Source organism: Bufo gargarizans, chromosome 6 (genome assembly GCF_014858855.1).
Source record: "Bufo gargarizans isolate SCDJY-AF-19 chromosome 6, ASM1485885v1, whole genome shotgun sequence".
Classification (NCBI taxonomy): domain Eukaryota; kingdom Metazoa; phylum Chordata; class Amphibia; order Anura; family Bufonidae; genus Bufo; species Bufo gargarizans.
The window spans coordinates 267,445,783-267,471,476 of NC_058085.1; the positions used below are offsets into that span (position 1 = coordinate 267,445,783).

A 25,694-nucleotide genomic window follows, 5' to 3' on the forward strand; every position below is an offset into this window, starting at 1 on the left:
CTTCAAACAGTTTACCCACAACAGATGTTATGTGGACCGCAAAACACTTGAGGACGTGTGAATGGACCCTAAAGAAACCCTCTAGTGAAGAGCTCAAAAATGAAAGTCATTACCTACATGGGAGACATACCTGCTACTTATCTTTCTCAGATCTTACTCCATGACGGGTTTTTAGCTTAGCTCTGAGCGTGGTCGGAAGTAGTCAGAGACAGACCTCCTTTCCCATTACTTCTCCAGGCTCCTGTTCTGTTCCTCCCTGTCAGGCTTTGCTGTAATGACGTGCCCATATAGCATACATGACATCGGGTGTATGTGCATGGCAAGAGAAGAAAGCATGGTGGAGCACTGAAGAAGTCAATTAAAAGGGTGAGCATAGCTCAATCCTGGCTTTGGTCAACTTTTAACCATCCCGGACAAAACCCTTCCCACCCAATGACATAAATGAATGGTATGGTCGGGCGCGATGGACATTTTTGATATGATGATCTCACGGGCGCTGTAAGTGCACCCATGAAATCAGAGGCAGGAGCAGGGTAGCCGAGGGAGGAGCAGGGTTGCTCTTGCTGCAACTTCCAAGATGGCATCTAAGTGACCAGACAGTGGAAGGGGGATCCTCTTCCCCCGCAACAGCAGGGTGCCAAAGGTTGCGATAGCAACTGGGGGCCTAACAACAGCCCTCAGATATCCTATCTAACCATGCCTATCAGACCCTGCCATAGGCCTGATGAAAATAATACACTAGTGGGAACGAACAAAAAAAACCACAAAGTAATTGGTATTTTCATGTCCATAACCGGAAGTATAAAATGATATGATTTAAAAGGGTTGCCTCAGGAAAAATACTCAGCATTTTTCAAGGCAGCTCCTGGATCTAAATCCTTTTGTATAGGCATGTAAGTAAAAATGCAGTATAGTCACGGAGCTATTTAATAAAATGTATCTGTATAGCGCCACCTGCTGTTTTTTCTTTTCCTTTCACATGCTGAGTTCCATCTTTCAACTGCTACCAGCCGTGTCTTCTGTTAGAAGCTGTGACAGTTACAGGGAGGGAACTGCAGCAGACGGGACACGCCCACTGAGAAAGGGCACATCCCTGAGAAAGAGCACGCCTCCTGAGCTGCTAGCCTGAAAATAATCAATTGGAACAGTGGATGGGGACTGGATCTAGCTTTCTTAGAAAGAGATTGAGATGTACTATATGATGTCTCATTTTTATTTTTTACATTAATGATGAGGCAACATGTTCATTGGTCATGTGGCCTAGGCGCAGCTCTGTCTCATTGAAATGACTGGGGCTGAGCTGCGATACCAAGCACATCCGCTATACAATGTACGGCGCTGTGCTTGGTGAGTGCAGAAGGCCGCGGCCTCTGGTGCCTTCTCAAATAGCTAATCGGCAGGGGTTCCAGGTGTCGGACCCCCAACGATCAGATACAATCTAGTATTTAAATGTCAGAAAACCCCTTTAAAGACCCACACAGGCTTCCTACATGAGATTTACTGAATATTTTACAGTTTGAGGCATCTTTATCGTTAGGACTGTTTTCATTTAGCTCAGTCAGACAATAAGGAAAATTTTATACACATATGGATTGGGGGTTTCTTTAAATTTGTATTTAGTTACTAACCCAACCCCCCCCCCCCCCCCTCTATTGATCCAGCTTTGTGAGCTGGAGCCTATTATACCTCTTTATCAATGTTAGGAACTACTCCCCAATATGGCTCTGCGGGCAGTCTTCCAGATCTGGCTCTGGGCTACTCATGGCCCTTGACACATTCTTGACCCCGTCTCAGTGAAAGGTATTTCTGGCTCATGTGACATGGGATGAATGAGGATAAAAGCAGGGGGGCAGAACTATTTTAGAAATCTAAAAATAACTGCATTGGGTATCTTCTGGAGGAAATGCAGACGACATTCCAGATGTTTTAGGAGACACGGTTCAAACAATGTCACCCCTGATATACGATGCTGCTGGCGTTAACCATTAGCTGGCAGAAAACTTCATGACCGGACGGCACAACGTTTCTAATGAAGAAAGTCAATTTCCAACATGCTCTCCCTGCTTTCTTAAAGGGAATGTGTCATCAGCAAATGACTTATAGTTCAAATCACATTTTTTTGACAAAAAGATATTTTACTTGACTTTTGTTTAAATTTTCCATGTCACTATCTACAGTACCGACCAAAAGTTTGGACACACCTTCTCATTCAAAGAGTTTTCTTTATTTTCATGACTATGAAAATTGTAGATTCACACTGAAGGCATCAAAACTATGAATTAACACATTTGGAATTATATACATAACAAAAAAGTATGAAACAACTGAAAATATGTCATATTCTAGGTTCTTCAAAGTAGCCACCTTTTGCTTTGATTACTGCTTTGCACACTCTTGGCATTCTCTTGATGAGCTTCAAGAGGTAGTCACCTGAAATGGTTTTCACTTCACAGGTGTGCCCTGTCAGGTTTAATAAGTGGGATTTCTTGCCTTATAAATGGGGTTGGGACCATCAGTTGCGTTGTGGAGAAGTCAGGTGGATACACAGCTGATAGTCCTACTGAATAGACTGTTAGAATGTGTATTATGGCAAGAAAAAAGCAGCTAAGTAAAGAAAAACGAGTGTCTATCATTACTTTAAGAAATGAAGGTCAGTCAGTCCGAAAAATTGGGAAAGCTTTGAAAAAGTGTTCCCAAGTGCAGTCACAAAAACCATTAAGCGCTACAAAGAAACTGGCTCACATGCGGATTGCCCCAGGAAAGTAAGACCAAGAGTCACCTCTGCTGCGGAGGATAAGTTCATCCGAGTCACCAGCCTCAGAAATCGCAGGTTAACAGCAGCTCAGATTAGAGACCAGGTCAATGCCACACAGAGTTCTAGCAGCAGACACATCTCTAGAACAACTGTTAAGAGGAGACTGTGTGAATCAGGTCTTCATGGTAGAATATCTGCTAGGAAACCACTGCTAAGGACAGGCAACAAGCAGAAGAGACTTGTTTGGGCTAAAGAAGACAAGGAATGGACATTAGACCAGTGGAAATCTGTGCTTTGGTCTGATGAGTCAAAATGTGAGCTCTTTGGTTCCAACCACCGTGTCTTTGTGCGACGCAGAAAAGGTGAACGGATGGACTCTACATGCCTGGTTCCCACCGTGAATCATGGAGGAGGAGGTGTGATGGTGTGGGGGTGCTTTGCTGGTGACACTGTTGGGGATTTATTCAAAATTGAAGGCATACTGAACCAGCATGGCTACCACGGCATCTTGCAGCGGCATGCTATTCCATCCGGTTTGCGTTTAGTTGGACCATCATTTATTTTTCAACAGGACAATGACCCCAAACACACCTCCAGGCTGTGTAAAGGCTATTTGACCATGAAGGAGAGTGATAGGGTGCTGCGCCAGATGACCTGGCCTCCACAGTCACCGGACCTGAACCCAATCGAGATGTTTGGGGTGAACTGGACCGCAGAGTGAAGGCAAAATGGCCAACAAGTGCTAAGCATCTCTGGGAACTCCTTCAAGACTGTTGGAAGACCATTTCAGGTGACTACCTTTTGAAGCTCATCAAGAGAATGCCAAGAGTGTGCAAAGCAGTAATCAAAGCAAAAGGTGGCTACTTTGAAGAACCTAGAATATGACATATTTTCAGTTGTTTCACACTTTTTTGTTATGTATATAATTCCACATGTGTTAATTCATATTTTGATGCCTTCAGTGTGAATCTACAATTTTCATAGTCATGAAAATAAAGAAAACTCTTTGAATGAGAAGGTGGGTCCAAACTTTTGGTCTGTACTGTATATTTAAAAAATATGTAAAATCAAGAGGTTTCCACACTGGCATCTAGGCCCAAGGCTAGTTTTACACTTGCGTTCACAGCCAGAAGATCCGGCAGCAACCCGGCAAATATGCAGAGAATCAGCCAGGCAAATTCCACTACGTGTTTCTTCAGGGAAGCACAATAATACAAAAAAGCTAAATCTGACCAGCTAAGAGGCCATTGGTCTAACCAAGGTCCTCAAAAATAAAAATGCAGCCACAAAATCGGATATTTTTAAAAGCATCCTAAAAATACCGTATGGGGATAAAAGGGTAAGAAACAAGGAAAAAACAATGTGGCTAAATAGAATTGTAAAGAAAGCAATAAAAGACAAAAAAAGCATTTGAATCACTAAAAGAGGAGGGTAGCGAGGAAGCCTTGAAAAACTATAAGGAAAATATAGAAAATGTAAAAGCCAAATAAAAGCAGCCTGTCACAAACAGGTAGGTGCGGCCCTAACTCCACACACACCTCTATCCCTACCTACTTGCACGGTCCGTCTTAACCGACAGGGCACAACTGGGCGGCAGTCCCTAGCTTACTTACGTGCAGGGGCCTAAGGAAGGGGAGACACAACACAGGGAGGAAACTATACACAAAGACAGACAACACGGAAGCGAGAGCTTCCCAGGCCAGCCCCAAAATAGCAATAGAATCAATGGAGCTAAGATCAAGAGCCAGGAGATAACACAGGCACAAAAGGGGTAATACAAGATCGAAGTCAAAACAAGCCGAAGTCAGGAGCCAAGATATCGCGTCAGTACAAGGGGTAACACAAGGTCGCAGTCAAATATGAGCCAAGGTCAAACAAACCGAAGTCACACATGCAGGATTCGCTAGTGAGGTGATAAGACCAATCACAGGCAACATGTGGGTAGCAGGCTACCTGTTTAAATATGTCCTATTGATGGGTCATGTAACGTGGCGAGCGTAACATGACCCATGTCCAGCATCTCTGTACACCTGAGCGCCGACTCACTAGTACCGGCGCTCAGTTCCCCACCTGCTCGTTGTCTAGGAGATGGAGGATGCCGGCCACTCTGAGAAAGCATGCGCGCCCGGATCTTCCCCGCCCCCTTGTCACCATGGAGACGAGGACGCCAGCCGTGTCCTCGCTCCTCCTCACGAGTGGGATGCCGGCAGTGCTGCATAGAGAGCGCGTCGCCTGCTCCCTGTTACACAGCCAAACTGGAGACAAAGAGATTCATTGGCAAAGATAGTGAAAATGTTCTTCAATTATATAAATAGTAAAAAGTATAAATCTGAAGGTGTCGTTCCTTTACAGAGTGATGACAGGGGAGTTCCAGACAGCGATGAGGAGAAAGCAAAGCTACAAAATAATTTTTTATACACTGTATTCACTGAGGAAAATAAACTGTCAGATGAAATGCAGAATGTAAAAGTAAATTCCCCATTAAAAGTCCCCTGTCTGACCCAGGAAGAAGTACAGCGGCGTCTTTAAAAAATTAAAACAGATAAATCGCCAGGACCAGATGGCATACACCCCCGTATCCTAAGAGAATTAATAAATGTCATAGCCAGACCCTTATTTCTGATATTTTAGGACTCTATATCAACAAGGAGTGTTCCACAGGATTGGCGAAATTGCAAATGTGGAGCCAATATTCAAAAAGGGTCCACTAAAGGCCGGTAAGGCTGGTTATTAACAGTACACACTCAGATTGGGTCATTGTCACTAGTGGGGTACCACAGGGGTCAGTATTGGGCCCTATTCTCTTTAATATATTTATTAATGATCTTGTAGAAGGCTTGCACAGTAAAATATCAGTTTTTGCAGATAACGTAAAACTGTGTAAAGTAATGAACACGGAAGAGGACAGTTTACTGCTGCAAATGATCTGGATAGATTGGAGGCTTGGGCAGAGAAGTAGCAGATGAGGTTTAACACTGACAAATGTAAGGTTATGCACATGGGAAGGAATAATGCAAGTCACCAGTACATACTAAATGGTAAAACACTGGGTAACACTAACATGGAAAAGGACTTAGGAATTTTAGTGAACAGCAAAAACTGTAGAAACCAGTGTCAGGCAGCTGCTGCCAAAGCCAATAAGATAATGGGTTGCATCAAAAGGGGTATGGATACATATGATGAGAACATAGTCCTGCCACTCTACAAATCACTAGTCAGACCACACATGGAGTACTGTGTACAATTCTGGGCACCGGTGAACAAGACAGACATAGCAGAGCTGGAGAGGCTTCGGAGGAGGGCAACCAAAGTAATAACTGGAATGGGTGGACTACAGTACCCAGAAAGATTATCAAAATTAGGGTTATTCAGTATAGAAAAAAAGAGGACTGAGGGGAGATCAAATAACCTTGTATAAATATATCAGGGGCCACTCCCATCATCTATTTATCCCCAGGTCGGTAAATGTGACGAAGGGACATCCTCTGCGTCTGGAGGAAAGAAGGTTTGTACACAAAAAACATAGAAGAGAATTATTTACGGTAAGAGCAGTGAGACTATGGAACTCTCTGCCTGAGAAGGTGGTGATGGTAAATTCACTAAAAGAGTTCAAGAGGGGACTGGATGTATTTCTGAAGTGTAATAATTAGGGATGAGCGAATCGACTTCTGATGAAACATCCGAAGTCGATTGACATAAAACTTCGCTCCAATATTGTACGGAGCAGGAGCTCCTGCTCCGTACAGTATTTGAACAAAGTTTTATGCAAATCGACTTCGGATGTTTCATATGAAGTCGATTCACTCATCCCTAGTAATAATATTCCAAGTTGTAGTTATTAGATTTCTGGAGCGGTCGTTGATCCAGGGAGTTATTCTGATTGCCTTATTGGAGTCGAGAAGGTATTTAATTTCTCCTAAAATTAGGAAAATTGGCTTCTACCTCACAAGTTTTTTTTTGCCTTCCTCTGGATAACAGGCTGAAATGGATGGATGGATGTCTTTTTTCAGCCTTACAAACTGTGTTACTATGATTCCCAGCTTTCTATGCTGGTAAAGCCTGCCGGAAAATTGTGACAAAGTGTGAAAATTGCATGATTTTAGGATTATTTTTAAATATAGATAAGGACATAGAAAATAGAAAACAAAAATTCTAATAAGTTTAACATAAAGATTTGGTTTAAACAATTGGTCCTTTTGATGACACATTCGCTTTAAAGAAACTACGGTAATAGGGATGGAAATGAGGGAGTGGAATATCAGAGACCAAACTCTACTGCTGCTGCAGAACCTCTTTGTATAGAGACCTGTCTATCTACATCCCCAAAGTAACTTGCCACTCCTTGCTTGCTTAATATATTAGTTAAAAAATACTAATTTAACCACAATGTTTATGCCCATATGAATTGCACTGGCTTGGCTCCAAACAGGAAGCTGAGGGGTACCAAAAAAGATCAGAATCCACTTGTTGCTGCTCAGTATTACAGCATAACATAATAATCTTCGGGAAAAAAAATGGGTTTAGGCAGTGTTTAATCCCTGCAAATCCAGAGTATTATGCTGCCATTTCAGTAAAGCAAAAAAAAAAAAAAAAGGGAGGAATAACATTGCCCTGGACCCCAGGCTAGAAGGAAAGAAAGAATAACTGTAGGGTGCATTAACAAGCCTTGTTGGCAAACAGGAAAGGTCCTCAGTAGCCATCCTATTGCCTGATTGCATAGCTTCCCTTGGTTACAGGACTTTACCATCTAAACTCGCTGTGCATTAATTTGCCTGACCCTGTACCGTGGATGTACAGATTTCATTAATAATAAAACATAATCCGATGCAATCAGAACTTCGCTCGGAGGCGAGAACTTCTCTTCCACTGACTACGCTTAAAAACAACATTTATAGATCTGTCCTGCTGAAATATAATTGCTGTGCATTTAACTAAAAGCACTGAGACCTTTTGGGAGAGCAAAAGTGCTGTATTTAATACAAGCTGTGGGAAAAGATGAAAAGCTCCTACGTTCCCTGCGTCGGCTTTTTGCCGTTTGTTTATGTAAGTGGAGAGTCAGCCCTCACTTGAACCGTTCTTTCTGCCGGCATCTGTACAGGCAATGTCTAATCGCTGGGACATAGACATGTCTACAAACTGGGGTACTGAAAGTCCAGAATCACAAATATGGAGCCCATGCAGAGGAGGGGGTCCACAGCCCAAATGTCCATGTCCCATACAAGATTAGTTAGCATTGTAACAATGTCTTTGGTAAAGTACTGGAAGGGTTTATATTTCACCCAGATGGGTGAGATAAAAGGAATCCAGAAGGCTGTAAGGTTTGAGCAAAGTATAGTTTCAGACTTTGTTTATGGGATAGATTTTTTTGGGAATGGTAGATAGGATTGGTAGAGGGACCTACCAATTCCACCCTGCTCCAGTACAGCTATTTTTCCTAACCTGAGGTTTTCCCAGGTGTAGTCAATGGGATGGATCGTTACTGGAGAATAATTAGAGGCCTCAGAGCTTTGAAGCTGGTAGACCTGTCTTCTGGAAAAAAGTCTGATCTGCATGAGTTTTGTACCCAGGTGAGGAAAACACTGTTTAGTTTGCGCCCAGGCGAGCTAGGACTTATATATATATATATATATATATATATATAGTGTTATTTTGGTGCTGTGCATTCACATGTACTTTTATTACTTGGATGCCTTGTTTTGTGCTGGATACAAAATAAATTGCGTTTGGACTTTTAAAAGGGGGTGTCTCATCATAGACCATGGAGGAATATCAATAGGATATGCCCCCATTGTCTTATAGGTGCGGGTCCCACTGCTGGGACCCGCAGCTATATAGAGAACGGAGCCCCGCGAGGTGGTGGCTGGAGGACTCTGGTCTGGCCACTACCAAGCAGGCTCCCCATAGAAGTGAATGGGAGCATACCGCACATGCACGGCCCCCGCTCCCATTCATTTCTATGAGGCCGACGGAAAAAGCAGACCCAGTGCTTGGCTATTTTCGCTGGCGCCATAGAAAATGAATGGAGGGCGGCTGCGCATGCGCAGTGCACACCCCTTCACTTGCGGAGCTCCGTTCTTGAGATATATATATATATATATATATATATATATAACAATTGGGGCATATCCTAGCGATATGCTCCCATTGTCCAAGATGAGACAAGAAGGCTTTTAAGACTGCTGAACCTAGTGAAATCTGTCATCACCAGCCCTATTCACACACAGATCCCTAAAGCTTATTAGGAATCACACCACCCATAGTTACTACTAGGATAAGAAAGCGGAATAGTTTGGAAATCAAGTTCCAGGATGTCCAGAGTGGGCAGTGTCATGGCATCAATCAGCGCCTCGAGGACAGCCTATTTTGATTTTTGAGTTCTCAAAGTAAGCCTATATTTATGGATGGAACATATGAATTCTTTGGACATGGGCTAATCATGTAAGTAAATTTTACCCTCATGCTCTGAAAGCGAAGTCTCATCAAGCGTATACGGTTTTGAGCTTCTGCGGCTTTTAGCTGACCCACCACCTTCTCCTGTTTCTCTTGTTCTGGGTCTAGGACCCGCTGTTGGGGTTTTGGGATGGACTTCAGAGCATGCTCCCTCAGTCGGTTTTGAGTCATGAGCAAGGAGGCGGCCATCACTTTGCTGGGCTGTTCATAAGCCATGTGTCTTGCCCGCTGCATGGGAACCATCTTCTTCACATCTCCACGACCTATAACCTTCTTGCCTTGAAGCCCTGGCTTGATGTTTCCTGAAGCCATGACCTATTATGTCTTCAATATCATTAGCCTGAAAATGAACACAATATGAGGTCAAGAACTCAGGATATAAAAAACATCTGAGCTTTAATATACTCTGATTTCATATAGTGCAGCAGCATAATACAAAGATATTCTCCCTGAGATGCATTGCTTGTCAGCAGGGTGGATAAAAATCAATGATTTAAAAAATAAAATAAAAAAAAATCAGATTTTTTTTAAATCAATTTTTTTTTTTAAATATAAAATGCTTTTTGAGGAAAATGTATTACCATCCAAAGGTTATTCCATTATGAAAAAAAGATTTGTGTTTTAATTACATAGAATAAGGCTGTACGTGGACTCCCATATTATTGAATGCATTAGGCAGTGGCTTAGGGACAGACAACAGAGGGTTGTAGTCAATGGAGTATATTCAGACCAAGGTCTTGTTACCAGTGGGGTACCTCAGGGATCTGTTCTGGGGACCCATATTGTTTAATATCTTTATCAGTGAAATTGCAGAAGGCCTCGATGGTAAGGTGTGTCTTTTTGCTGATGACACAAAGATTTGTAACAGGGTTGATGTTCCTGGAGGGATACACCAAATGGAAAGGGACTTAGGAAAACTAGAGGATTGGTCAAAAATCGGGCAACTAAAATTTAATGTTGATAAGTGCAAGACAATGCACCTGGGGTGTAAAAACCCAAGAGCAGAATATAAAATCAGTGATGCAGTCCTAACCTCTGTATCTGAGGAAAAGGATTTAGGGATCATTATTTCAGAAGACTTAAAGGTAGGCAGACAATGTCATAGAGCAGCAGGAAATGCTAGCAGAATGCTTGGGTGTATAGGGAGAGGCATTACCAGTAGAAAGAGGGAGGTGCTCATGACGCTCTACAAAGCACTAGTGAGACCTCATTTGGAGTATTGTGCTCAGTACTGGAGACCATATCTCCAGAAGGATATTGATACTTTGGAGAGAGTTCAGAGAAGAGCTACTAAACTAGTACATGGATTGCAGGATAAAACTTACCAGGAAAGATTAAAGGACCTTAACATGTAAAGCTTGGAAGAAAGACGAGGCAGAGGGGATATGATAGAAACTTTTAAATACATAAAGGGAATCAACAAGGTAAAAGAGGAGAGAATATTTAAAGAGGACCTTTCACTAGTTTACAAACTAAAAACTAACTATATCTGTGGGCAGAGCTGCGCCCAGGGGTCCCCTGCACTTACTATTATGTCTGGGCGCGCTCCGTTCGCCCGGTATAGGCTCCAGTGTCTGCAGCTCCGTCTGTTGTACTGGACGGATTTTTTTGTATTAGGTGTGTCCCTTCCTGCAGCGCTGGCCAATCGCCCACAGATATAGTTCGTTTTTAGTTTGTAAACTAGTGAAAGGTCCTCTTTAAAAGAAGAAAAACTGCTACAAGAGGACATAGTTTTAAATTAGAGGGGCAAAGGTTTAAAAGTAATATCAGGAAGTATTACTTTACTGAGAGAGTAGTGGATGCATGGAATAGCCTCCCTGCAGAAGTGGTAGCTGCAAATACAGTGAAGGAGTTTAAGCATGCATGGGATAGGCATAAGGCCATCCTTCATATAAGATGGGGCCAAGGGCTAGTCATAGTATTCAGTATATTGGGCAGACTAGATGGGACAAATGGTTCTTATCTGCCGACACATTCTATGTTTCTATATGTCTAATTGTTTTGGTAAATAAATTCCATGAATCCATTCACAATGTCATGCTCTTACAAAGGTTTTTGTAAGATTATTGGGCAGTTTCTCTGCCTATAAGATATTATCACAGATGCTTGGTTTACTTTTGCAGTTCTCAAAACTGAATTTGACTCAGCAGAGATCACATGCCTCTTCTTCACAGCAAAAATGTTATAACATGAAAAGAGTTGAGAAAAAAAGACTTTAATCCTAACTTCTACAAACCTATGAATGCTGAATCAACCTAATATGAAAAGTTGTTATTCTAAAAATCTTCATCTACTTGCATATTATAAGTTACACCAGCAAGAATTAGTCTTTATGTAGAAAACTAGGATTTAAATCAAGCCTTACTGACTAGTGATTTAAATCATGATCATCAAATCCACCCTGCTTGTCAGTAAAACAACATCTGATGGATCATGGTAGAGTTTATTTCCTTTAAGATTCCATATGATTCCAACACAGAAAAAATCTGTATACCTTTGAATAAATTTGGTGGCCTGAGGAGGGCTCCACAGATGTGGATACTGTATTACAGCTCAGAAATTGCGCAAAACCATAAGGGCTCATTCACACAGCACATTTTGAGCGGAGATATCTATGCCAAAAACGTCCTCCCACTATTGTCAATGGGAGTTTTCGTCGAGGCATATATAACTACGGATTACGTTTGAGACATCCCCTTCTTGACGGGGTTTCTGCACATGGATTAACCCCATTGCGTGGACCCTCGGAATACAAAATGCAAAACTATACAGAAAAATCTGGTGGAAAAATCTGCCATATGCACATATCCTTGTACAGTCATGTGCATAACCCCATAAAATGGGTTAAAGGGCTATTCCCCTGTGGGACATTAATGGTATATCTCTAGGATATGCCATCAATGTCAGTTGTGGGTCCCAACTTCTGGGACTCGCTCTTATCTCCATAACAGGATCCCCAAAGTGTAAAAAGCACACCATGCATGCCGTCATGCTCTCTCTTCATTGTTACGGGAAAGTAGCTAAATGCGCTCAATTATTTTCGGAAGTCCCATAGTGGTGAATGGAGAGGCCACCTCTATATTCACCACTATGGGACTGCTGACGCAAGCCCTTGGCTATTGACAGAACTCCAATAGCAGTCAACAGAGGGTGGCCAGGCATGCACAGCTCCTCTCTGTTCACTTCAGGGGCCTGTTCTGGACATAGGAGCAGGTCCTAGATGTGGGAACTGCTCCTTTCTGACACTGATGGCATATCCTAGCTATATGTCACCAATGTCCCACATGGGAATAGCCTTTTAACCCCTTCCTGATGTTGGGAAGGATGGTGCCTGCTCTGGAGTGCAGCAGGAGCCATACCCAAATTTCCTTGTGCTTCATTGTAACTAATCAATTTTCCAAGAAATGGTGTAAAAAAACCAAACAAACAAACATACTCACCTCATCCGTTTGAGCGCGAAGAGAACACCACCATCTTGATTGAAGATCCCGCATGAAATCTTGTGCTCTGTGACATATGACGTCATCATGCACCGTGCAAGATTTCGCGCTGGATCTTCAATCAAGATGGCCGCTGCAGCCATTTTGCGCTCAAACAGATGAGGTGAGTGTTTTTTTTTCCGGCCTCCATTTTTACATCAGATACCATGTTCAGCGATAATTTGTCACAAAGCGAATTTCTTTGTGAAATTCGGTGAAGCAGCCGAATCAACGTTTTCAATACTTTGTTCACCACTAGCCACCAATGTCTCAGAGACAAGCCCTTTAACCGGCAGGTCACAAATTTTAAATCTGCACTGCAGATCAAGTCATGTGCTGGTTCCATTCCGGGAATTTTTTTTACAAGTATGTGGATGACTTTTTTTTTTTTTAATCTCTTTCACTTTGCTGCTCCTGTATTACACTGCTACTTCTGAGCACAACTCTGCAATAGTAAAAGTGTAGCTTTTCCACTGCAGATGCAAGCCAGTCGAAACAGTACTAATGTGTGTTTTCTGTCTTCTGCCATCATGGAGCAGAAGGGTAGGGCATGTTGGACTTCAACATGGCCGATCCTTTGCTCCCGCAGCAGAGAGGTCTAGCTGCAGCATATTGCTCTCTCCCCATTGAAAACACCTGCCAGGTGTGCATGTATATGAGGAATTATATGGGGGAGGTTAGGAGGAATAGCTGTAAAGTGCAGGGGCTGTGTAAATGGTTGTGCTGTAATACGTGCCGATGCATTTCTATCCGTGACTGACCTAATACAGGACTGACTCAAGAGGTCAGTTTTTTTTGCATTTTGGGCCCCAAAAATCCACAGTTGATTTTTCCTGATTACCACGATATTGAAGGTAGAAGTTAGGACTCCTATCTTATGTCATTAGACCAGACGTCTGTACAAAGAGAAGTCAGTCTCCTGTGACACTAAGTGACAGTAACAGCATAGGCGGAACTACCAGGGTAGATGGCATAGCAGCTGCTGTGGGGCCCTTTCCACACAGACATAAGGTGCCGTTAGTGATAAAATGTATATAAATTGCCATGGAAAATGTATACGACCCCATTTTGAGTTTTACTATGGAGCCTTAAGGCATTCTTTTTTGCATTTCTCTTATGCTGTGACATCACTACATTATTTCTGTACTGTGACATCACATGTGCATTATTCTTGAATGTGACATCACTGAATAATTTCAGTGTTACAACATGACTGAGTAATTATCCCTGTACTGTGACATCACTGTGTGCATTATCCTAAGGCCTCATGCACACGACCGTTTTGCGGACCGCAAAAAACGGCACGGCCGTGTGCATGAGGCCTTATACTGTGACTTGACTGTACACATTATTCCACTACTGCATACACTATCCCTGTACTGTGACATCACTGTGTGCATTATCCTTATACTGTGACTTCACTGTGCACGTTATTAGATCACTGCATACACTATCCCTGTACTGTGACATCACTGCATACGCTATCCCTGTACTGTGACATCACTGTGTGCATTATCCTTATACTGTGACTTCACTGTGCACATTATTAGATCACTGCATACACTATCCCTGTACTGTGACATCACTGCATACGCTATCCCTGTACTGTGACATCACTGTACGCATTATCTTAAGGCCTCATGCACACGACCGTTGTTTGGGTCTGCCGTTTAGGCGGCTCGGAGGCTGACCCATTCACTTCAATGGGGCCGCAAAAGATGCGGACAGCACTCCGTGTGCTGTCCGCATTCGTGGCTCCGTTCCGCGGCCCAGCTAAAAAAATATAACATGTCCAATTCTTGGACAAGAATAGGCATTTATATTGCAGGCGCCCGTTCTGTTCCGCAAATTGCGGAAGACAATACAGGCGGCTTCCGTTTTTTTGCGGACCGCAAAAAACGGCACAGCCGTGTGCATGAGGCCTTATACTGTGACTTCACTGTACACATTATTCCACCATTATTACATCACTGCATACACTATCCCTGTACTGTGAGCATTATCCTTATACTGTGACTTCACTGTACACATTATTCCACCATTATTACATCACTGCATACACTATCCCTGTACTGTGACATCGCTGTGTGCATTATCCTTATACTGTGACTTCACTGTACATATTATTCCACCATTATTAGATCACTGCATACACTATCCCTGTATTGTGACATCACTGTGTGCATTATCCTTATACTGTGACTTCACTGTACACATTATTCCACCATTATTAGATCACTGCATACACTATCCCTGTATTGTGACATCACTGTGTGCATTATCCTTATACTGTGACTTCACTGTACACATTATTCCACCATTATTACATCACTGCATACACTATCCCTGATCCGTGGTTTGCAGTCCGCAAAACGTACTCGGTCTTCTGAATATACCCTTAGGGAGACCAATCATAAGCTTTTTTAACGTTTTGTTGAAAGTGGCCCTGGTGGAATGGGGCCTCATTCCAAATTTTCTATGGGGCCCCACGGTCACTTATTATTCCCCTGTATCACAGATGGGAAAGTACAAGCACATATTTCTCCGTGTGTGGGGTCAGGCCTAGAAAGTCTGAGCTGGTGGATACAAGCGAAACCCCAGAGATTCTGATGGAATTGAAATTTTTAAATACGTAAATTGATCTGGGTGACAAATAAACTGCACTGAGAACAAGAGCTCTACGGGGAGGTCTTTCCATAGACACCTCGTCCTGGTTTACTAAATACTGCAAGGATTGCCTGTCTTACTGGAACTATAAAGATTTCACAGAATTTTCTTTCAGGGTTTTGCTTTTGCAAGTATAAACTGTGATAAAGCCTCGGTCTCCTGACGCCGAGCTGGAAACCACTCTGTATGCTGCACGGGAGAAGCTTGGAAGGAATGGATTTTACGCTCTACACACAGCGAATCATTAAGAGAACAAAGCGCCTGGGTCTGAACGAAGCCTGGGAGGCAGGAAAGTGAATTTCCAGCAGAGATCAAACTGGAAAAACAAAACTAGATCTACAGATCAGGGTGAATCGTCGTCTCGGTATTTTCCAGCAAATGTTTATTGCAGCTCGTGGTAACCTCTCTCCTACCCCTGAAGAAGCACCCTAGGGGCACTCTGTGCATTGCTGGAGCTTGACTATTGTTAAGGTGTTCTCTGGGAATTAAGAAAATGAAAATACTTAAATATTACTTTATTTTTTATATATATATATATATATATATATATATATATATACACACATACACACACTCACCTAAAGAATTATTAGGAACACCATACCAATACTGTGTTGGACCCTCTTTTGCCTTCAGAACTGCCTTAATTCTACGTGGCATTGATTCAACAAGGTGCTGATAGCATTCTTTAGAAATGTTGGCCCATATTGATAGGAGAGCATCTTGCAGTTGATGGAGATTTGAGGGATGCACATCCAGGGCACGAAGCTCCAGTTCCACCACATCCCAAAGATGCTCTATTGGGTTGAGATCTGGTGACTGTGGGGGCCATTTTAGTACAGTGAACTCATTGTCATGTTCAAGAAACCAATTTGAAATGATTTGAGCTTTGTGACATGGTGCATTATCCTGCTGGAAGTAGCCATCAGAGGATGGGTACATGGTGGTCATGAAGGGATGGACATGGTCAGAAACAATGCACAGGTAGCCCGTGGCATTTAAACGATGGCCAATTGGCACTAAGGGGCCTAAAGTGTGCCCAGAAAACATCCCCCACACCATTACACCACCACCACCAGCCTGCACAGTGGTAACAAGGCATGATGGATACACGTTCTCATTCTGTTTACACCAAATTCGGACTCTACCATTTGAATGTCTCAACAGAAATCGAGACTCATCAGACCAGGCAACATTTTTCCAGTCTTAAACAGTCCGATTTTGGTGAGCTCGTGCAAATTGTAGCCTCTTTTTCCTATTTGTAGTGGAGATGAAAGGTACCCGGTGGGGTCTTCTGCTGCTGTAGCCCACCTTTCTTTCCAATTCTGACATTCAGTTTGGAGTTCAGGAGATTGTCTTGACCAGGACCACAACCCTACATGCATTGAAGCAACTGCCATGTGATTGGTTGACTAGATAATCGCATTAATGAGAAATAGAACAGGTGTTCCTAATAATTCTTTAGGTGAGTGTATATATATTTATATATATATTACCAAATACCTTTCATTAGTTACAATTGCTTGTTTTGTCCAGGGAGCAATCATTAGGAGAAATTAAATGGCCGCCATACTAATAGTTCACACAAAACTTGTCCTAATCACACAGGAGGACAAGTTAAAGAGCTGTGCCATCTTCCTTGTCAGGAATTATGATCCTAAATACAGTTTAATATGATCTTCAGCTGAATCTCTGTACAAATGGAGTTCATGAAAAGACATGAAGTACAGAGAGGAGGTGGGGGTGTACATAATGAGCAGCAGCACTTGTATGCATCCGCCATTACCACAGTCTGTCCTGTCCGTCCTCTCTGTACTTCATGTCTTCTCATGAACTCCATTCCTGCAGAGATTCAGCTGAAGATCTTATCAGCTGTATTCAGGATCATAATTCCTGACAAGTAGAGCAGAGAGGAGGATGAGGAAGATATTTAGCTCAGTGTTGTGAAGTAACTTGTCCTGTTGTCTGATTAGGACAGGCTTTGTGTGTACTGATAGGACGGCGGCCATTTTATTTCTCCTAATGATTGCTCCCTAGACAAAATGAGCTATAACTAATGAAAGGTATTTGGGAATATATTTATACTAAAGTAATATTTAAGTATTTCCATTTTCTTAATTCCCAGAGAACCCCTTTAAGATTGCAACATCTGAAAAACAAGTGGATTCTGTATAAATGGCCTCTACAGTGCTGCGGTTTCCTAAATGGCATCTGTCAGCAGATTTGTCCCTATGACACTGGCTGACCTGTTAAGCCTCATTCACACGTCCGTGTCCGTGCTGAAATCAGTGATGCATCCGTGTTTCACTGACACGGAGGCCTCTTTCACACTACCGTATGGCTAGTTCAGTGTTCTGCGGTCCTTTTTTCATGGATCCGTTGTTCCGTTTTTTTGTTTCCGTTGTATTTCCGTTTCTGTTCTTCCATTACATTTTTCCGTATGGCATATACAGTAATTACATAAAAAAAATTGGGCTGGGCGTAACATTTTCAATAGATGGTTCCGCAAAAACAGAACGGATGCGGAAGACATACGGATGCATTTCCGTATGTGTTCCGTTTTTTGGGCAGACCCATTGATTGAATGGAGCTACGGAACGTGATTTGCGGGCAATAATAGGACATGTTCTATCTTTCAACGGAAGGTAAAAATGGAAACGGAATGCATACGGAGTACATTCCGTTTTTTTTTTGCGGAACCATTGATATGAATGGTTCCCTATATGGAACGCAAAAAACGGCCCGCAAAACTGAGAAAAAAAAGGTAGTGTGAAAGAGGCCTGAAAGAGCTGAAAAATAATTTTCAAAGCATCTCTTCTTAATGATCCATGAAACACAGATACAACACGGATGGCATCCGTGTTGTATCCGTGGTTTTCACGGATCTATAGACTATAATGGACGTGATGGATCCGTGAACACGGATAAAATAGAGCATGCATCCGTGCTAAAAACACTGACCCACGGACCGTGCTAAAACACTGATGTCTGAATACAAACATTTAAATGAATGGGGACATGTGCTGTCCGTGGAGAACACGAACAGCACAGGTCCATGAAACACTGACGTGTGAATGAGGCTTTACATGTGCGCTTGGCAGCTGAAGACATCTGTGTTGGTCCTATGTTCACATGTGCCCTCATTGCTGAGAAAAATGATGTGTTAATATATGCAAATGAGCCTCTAGGAGCAAATTGCCATCATACCTAGAGGCTCTGCTCTCTCTGCAGTGGTAATGCCCCCGTTGCTCCTAGAGGCTCATTTGCATATATTAAAACATCACTTTTCTCAGCAATGTGGGCACATATGAACATGGGACCAACACAGATGCCTTCAGCTGCCAAGCGCACATGTAACAGGTCAGTCAGTGTCATAGGTACAAATCTGCTGACAGATGCCCTTTATTTGACAACCAATATGGCTGCTGTAGCAGTTCTTGCAGGTTGAAACCCAGTTTATCTAGTCGCATAGGTGAGCTGGGACTGGCAGGAAATGGCTATGTATTTGCTTTGCCATTGCAATGACTTGAATACCAAAGAAGCTCCCTGTAGGGGATTCCTGTCTCCAACCTTAGGCTTCTTGCACACGACCGTATGGCTTTTTCAGTATTTTGTAGTCCGCAAAAACGGATCCACAAACAATACAGATGACGTCTGTGTGCATCCTGTTTTTTTGCGGAACGGAACAGCTGGCCCCTGATAGAACAGTACTATCCTTGTCCGTGTTATGCGGACAATAATAGGACATGTTTTATCTTTGAACAGAACGGAAAAATGAAAGGCATAAGGAGTACCTTCCGTTTGTTTTTTGCGGATCCATTGAAATGAATGGTTCCGTATACGGTCCGTATACGGAACGGAAAAAAACAGAAAGTAAACGGAAAAAAAAAAACGTTTGTGTGCAAGAGGCCTAAGGCTACTTTCACACTTGCGGCAGGACGGATCCGACAGGCTGTTTACCGCTGTTTATCCGTCCTTCCGCTATTTCGCCGTGCCGCCGCTCCGTCCCCACAGCACGGCGAAAGGCCGCCGGACTAAAAGTCCTGCATGTCCGACTTTTTAGTTTGGTGGCCTCTCACCGCGAACTGCCGTACTGCGTCAGAGCCCTGCCCCATCCCCATTATAGTCAATGGGAACGGAGCGGCGGTCCGGCGAAATAGCGGAAGGACGGATCCGACAGGGTGAACAGCCTGTCAGATCCATCCTGCCGCAAGTGTGAAAGTACCCTTAGTCAGTGGTGTTCTTGCTCACTGCATGACATGCGGCACCCCCTTCATTATAAAAATCTGTGAGACGCGACGTTCACGGTGCAAGTCCCCTTTCAGCTGCCAAGCGCACATGTAACAGGTCAGCCAGTCTCATAGGTACAAATCTGCTGACAGGTGCCCTTTAAGCATGGATTAGGAAGAATTCTTTGTGAATGCTGATGCTTATTTATGTGCAGATTACATCCCCCACTGAAGTTAGTGAAGACATTGTGCTTCAGAAAAGCAGAAACACATCATTTTTTATACTGCAGAATAGTATTCCGCAGCAGAACACAGCTCTAGGACTGACATTTTTTAACCACATAGGGATAAGTCTTTATGCTGCATTTTGATTGCCAGATTTTATTCGCTACATGAGAAGGCATCATGAGAGTTTTTTTTGCAGAATATACAACTATGATGGATCCAAAACATGCAAAAAAAAAATTTTTTTTTTCTGAATTCAATTGTCTGTACTACCCCACCCAGCACTGTAACCCGTTAGGCCTCATTCACATGACAGTGATTCATGGACGTGTCCTGTGCATGTTCATCACAGACGGCACATGTATCCACTGACTTTAATGTGTGTATTCACACATCAGTGGTTTTCCACGGACCAGGCATCTGTAGTGACACCATGGAAGCATGCCCTATTACAGGGATGGCCAGCCTGCGGCTCTCCAGCAACGGCACAGCTACAACTCCCAGCATGCCCAGCCTGTCTACAGTGATCAGCCTACAGCAGGGCATGGTGGGAGTTTCAGTTTTATAACAGCTGGAGAGACGCAGGTTGGCCATCCCTGCCCTATCATGTCCGTCATTAATGATCCCTCATGCACATTATAGTCCATGGGTCTGTTACTACCATGGACATAACACAGATGCCATCCGTGTTTGATCCTTAGTTTTCACTGATCATTGGTAGACGATGCTCTTCCTGGAATACAGATGACAAAACAGACACATGGATCAAACATGGACGTCTTCATGGATGAACTACTGACTATCATGTCATGGATGTCATCATAGACACGGACCTGTAAAAAGAGGCCTAAGTCACAACTACTACTAGTACTAACATCTGATTACTTGTGCGAGTCTCCTAAGTCAGATGAGGATCTTTAGCTCGGTCTTTCTCAGTATGGGACTGGGACCAATGTCTCTCTGGTTTCTCATCTCAGGTCCCAAACTCAGTGTGGGATCTCTACCCTTACAAAATCCCAGGACAGGATATTTGCAATGTCTAAATTACAAAACATAATCTGTCCCTTTCTAATTTCGAGGAGGACATCCCTTCAATTTCTAAATCACTGGTCAGGATCCCCCAAGGTTCCTCATGTCTAAGTCCTGGATTGGGAATTTCTAGACTTTCACATGAGATCCCTTGTTACTGAGTCCTGAGAAAAGTTCTCTCTAAATTCTAGTCCCCAGGACAGGATCTCTCCTATTTCTAAGTCCAGTGATGGGGGGTCTCTCCCATTTATAAGGCCCTATGCACACAATGCAAATCGCGGATCCGCAAAAACAAGGATACGGCTTTGTGCATGCTGCCATTTCTTTTTTAACTCCTGTAGAAATGTCCTTTGTCTGCAAAATGGACATGAATAGGACATGTTCGCAGAACGGACATCGGATGCGGACAGTACAAGGTGTGATGTCCACATATTTTGTGGCTGCACTGAAATGAATAGGTCCGTATCTGATCCGCAGATGCTTACCGAACCTATGGTCGTGTGCATGACGGCTCAGTCTGGGATCTCTCCTGTTTTTAACCTTTTTTAACCCACAGCAGAGAATCTCTCCCATTCCTCCAAGGATGGGAGCGGACACAAGCCTGTATCATAGGCAGTGGTGCACCACCAATGAGGCCACTGCATCAGGCGGCAAGACCTAGAGACAGTGGCAGGGCTTACATTGAAAGTCAATGGGGGACCGATCTGTTTGAAATTGCACCATATTGTGTCAATGTCAAACTGATCCGTCCCCATTGACTTACATTGTAAGTCTGGACGGATCTGGGGCTGTACAGATCCGTTCGGGGCCGCTTGTGAGAGCCTTCAAACGGAACTCACAAGCGGAACCCCGAACGCAAGTGTGAAAGTAGTCTTAAAGGGGTTGTCCGAGCTTTCAAATGTTGATGACCTATTGTCAGGATAGGTCATCAATATCAGATTGGCGGGAGTCTGACACCCGGCACCCCCACCGATCAGCGGTATGAGGAGACAGCACGCGCACTGCGCCCAGTGCCATCTCCCTTCTCTCTTCCTGTTCACTGCTGCTCTCTATAGGCTTTGTCATAGACAGCAGTAGTGGACAGGAAGAGAGAAGGGAGACAGCACTGTGTGCACGCTGTCTCCTCATACAGCTGAATGGCGGGGGTGCCGGGTGTCAGACCCCCGCCAATCTGATATTGATGATCTATCCTGACAATAGGTCATCCATATTATAGCGGGGTTGGGCCCCGTGTCAATTTTCGCTTCAAGCAGTAGAAAGGCTATGTGCACCGCTGATCACGGGTCTGGATCATCTTTGTGGAATCCTTCCCAATTCTTCATCCCTGCACACAACCTTTCCTGACTTCCTGATCCTGGCATAAACATGAGAATGATATGGATCCATCGACTCAAAATGAAACGTAACCTTTACTTGATATTTTTAAAATCACATGGCTTCCCTTAGCTTACACGTTTCACTCATAAAACTATGCACTCAACAGGCGCTAAACGCGTAAGTTAAGAGAAGCCATGTGATTTTAAAAATATTAAAGGGAACCTGTCACCTGGATTTTGTGTACAGAGCTGAGGACATGGGTTGCTAGATGGCCGCTAGCACATCTGCAATATCCAGTCCCCATAGCTCTGTGTGCTATTATTGTGTCAAAAAAACGATTTGATACATATGCAAATTAACCAGAGATGAGTCCTGTCCCTGAGATGAGTCAAGGACAGGACTCATCTCAGGTTAATTTGCATATGTATCAAATCCCTTTTTTGACACAATAAAAGCACACAGAGCTATGGGAACTGGATATTGCGGATGTGCTAGCGGCGCTCTAGCAATCCATGTCCTCAGCTCTATACACAAAATCCAGGTGACAGGTTCCCTTTAAGTCAAAGTTGTTTTATTTTGAGACGCTGGATCCATATCGTTTTCATGTTAATTCTGAGACACCTCCAGTCCAAGGGTTAATGCCTTCCTTACTACCAAGGAGCTTGATGTTACTATGGGTGAGCTGTATGATTTATTCCCGGCACCCCCTGTCAGAACAGTATCTCCCCTATCTCTTCCCGCCATAATACGACCTCTGCATGGCCGCCATGGCGGTGCCCCCGTCCCTGGTACTCTACCGTCTCTCAGCCTCACGCCGCACGTTCCCTCCTGTCAGTCCGCTCTGACGTTTTGTTGACAAACGCTACCAAGGAGATGTTTTTCTCCGCCTCTTCAAGCACGTGAGTTGCGGCAGCCAATAGGGATGCGCGGTTGTCAAGCTCTTTCGTTTTTTTTTTGTCAATCTGTTACCGAGGCCAATAGGCGATGCGGGGCGGGGCATGGTTTCCTTATCAGCTCTTTTCCCGCCTTTTTGGTCACGTGGGTCCGTACAGCCAATAACGTTGCGCGGCTGTCGAGCAGTGAGGTGTGAGGAGCAGGAGACTAGTCGCTCAGGTGTAGAACCTATTTCTCCGCTAGTTTACCGTCAGGCAATGAGTGAGTGCCGCACAGCAATGGACACACTACTAGTAATATGGTCCTTACTCCGCATGAGGATATCCAGTTAGGTTTCGGTCAACTCTTTTTTTTTTTTTTTTCAATCACCTATATATTGTATTATTGATTAGAGTTTATCTTTTACACATCATCAGTATTATCATACCTCCCAACTTTTTGGACAGTCTAAGAGGGACACTTATGGTGCATTGTATGAAAGCTCCATTTTTCCTGCATATCTATACACTTCAAATGTTTTCTCTTATGAAATAGACTATAGAAGTCTAATCTAATTCTAAAATCCCAACTACATCAAATACTGAAATACTATACAAGACAGGCTCAAATATATGGATAGGAACCAGACAAACACTATCAGCGTCAATATTGTGAATGTAATAATGCAAATCTATCCCTCAGATCAAAAGAGGGACATTTCAGGAGCAAAGAGGGACATAGGGACAAAAAGAGAGACTGCCCCTCCAAAAGAGGGACACTTGGGAGGTCTGGTATTATACTTTTTGTTTGGGTTGCTCTACAGTCTGGTGATGTTACTACCCATAAGGGGAAGTAAAAGTGATCACCTCACGGTACCTAGGAGATTCCGCAATACTACCATTCTGGGTGAGCCACAGATAAACTTGAATTTTTTAAATATCCAAAGATCTCTATTACACAATTAACTCGTAGATGACCACGGCTGTACATTTACGACAGAAGTCGTCGTCTGTTTAAATATGGCACCCACTTATGGGTACCATAGCTGCTGAGTTTCTGCTGTTTTAAACAGCAGATATCCGGGCCTAATGTATGTGATCGACGGTAACTCCAGTCTCAGACATTTACCCCCTTAGATGCCATAGCTAAAGGGAACCTGTCACCGGGATTGTGTGTATAGAGCTGAGGACATGGGTTGCTAGATGGCCGCAAGCACATCCGCAATACCCAGTCCCCATAGCTCTGTGCGTTTAGTGTGTAAAAAAACCTGATTTGATACATATGCAAATTAACCTGAGATGAGTCCTGTATGTGAGAAGAGTCAGGGACAGGACTCATCTCAGGTTAATTTGCGTATGTATCAAATCATTTTTTTTTACACAATAAAAGCACACAGAACTATAGGGACTGGGTATTGCGGATGTGCTAGCGGCCATCTAACAACCTATATCCTCAGCGCTATACACAAAATCCCAGTAGACAGGTTCCCTTTAAATGTAACCACAGCATCTGAATGATAAAGATCTGGGAGCATTGGTAACAGCTTCCCCTCAGTAAGACCTGTTTCACACTTGCGTTGTGGCTTTCCGGTTTTGATGTCTGTCAGAGACACATTCTTGTGAATACACCCAAATAACATCAATGATGAATGGGCACTGTCAATATGTGGGGACATGGGATAGAGTCTGGTGCTACAAAGCTAAAGATGTTTCAGAGTTTGTGGATCTGTATACCCGACATAGCAGAGCAGGATTTGCGATGCTGTTCTGATGTAGCAGAGTTGGAATAACGGTGCTGGATGATGTATCTGAGCGATGTAACATAGTTGATGTTGGGGAGTTCGAGGGTCAATTGTCACCACCAGACATCTGAGAAGCTCTGACAGATGCCTTTCAGAACCTCCTCCTTGAGCTTCCTTTTGTTTTGCTTTCATTTTCTCATCTCGTTAGCCTCTCTCAGCTGTCATGTAGTTGCACTGATTGCATCACTTTAAATCCCTTCCCAGACTGCTTCACTTTGCGGTTTATATTCCTTCCTGGAGTGTGTGCATGCTGATCCTACTTCTGAGTCTTCTACAGATAAGTTTTGTTCATTCATTTGTGTTTTTCTGTTTGCTGGATCCCAGGTGACCCTGACTCCCTCCGTATCAAGTGTAGGGAGCCGGTGGCCGTGTCCCCTCACTATTATAGGGTGTTCGGGTGTTATACAGTCGAGGTACGAGGATATGCGATCATCTACCATTGGGATTTTCGCATAGGCTGAGCAGTCAGGGAGAGAGCCAGGTCTGATGCAGGGGTCTCCCTTTTGTTCCTTAGTTTTGGATCCAGTGAGTCGGATATTCATTTTGTGTCTTCTAGTTTTCTGTACACCTTCCGTGACAAGAATGCTATCAGTCAGGAATTGGCCCAGAAGTTGAGTAAGAGCATGCCCATTCGAATTGCAGAGGTCCTGAAAAAGAAGGGCCAACACTGCAAATACTGACTCTTTGCATAAATGTCATGTAATTGTCGATAAAAGCCTTTGAAACGTATGAAGTGCGTGTAATTATATTTCACTACATCACAGAAACAACTGAAACAAAGATCTAAAAGCAGTTTAGCAACAATCTTTGTGAAAATGAATATTTGTGTCATTCTCAAAACTTTTGGCCACGACTGTAGGTAAACGGCG

General features: G+C 43.4%; 1 protein-coding gene across 1 annotated transcript in view; it reads right to left on the minus strand.

The window, feature by feature from the left end:
- Positions 1-23,031, minus strand: part of LKAAEAR1 (LKAAEAR motif containing 1) — a 38,488-nt gene extending 15,457 nt beyond the window's left edge. The window contains exons 1-2 of the mRNA XM_044299284.1: positions 22,949-23,031; positions 9,209-9,545 (exon numbers count right to left, since the gene is read on the minus strand). Coding sequence (XP_044155219.1) covers positions 9,209-9,517 — 309 coding nt within the window. The 5' untranslated portion in view covers positions 9,518-9,545; positions 22,949-23,031. The remainder of the gene's footprint in view (positions 1-9,208; positions 9,546-22,948) is intronic.
- Positions 23,032-25,694: the final 2,663 nt, after the last annotated feature.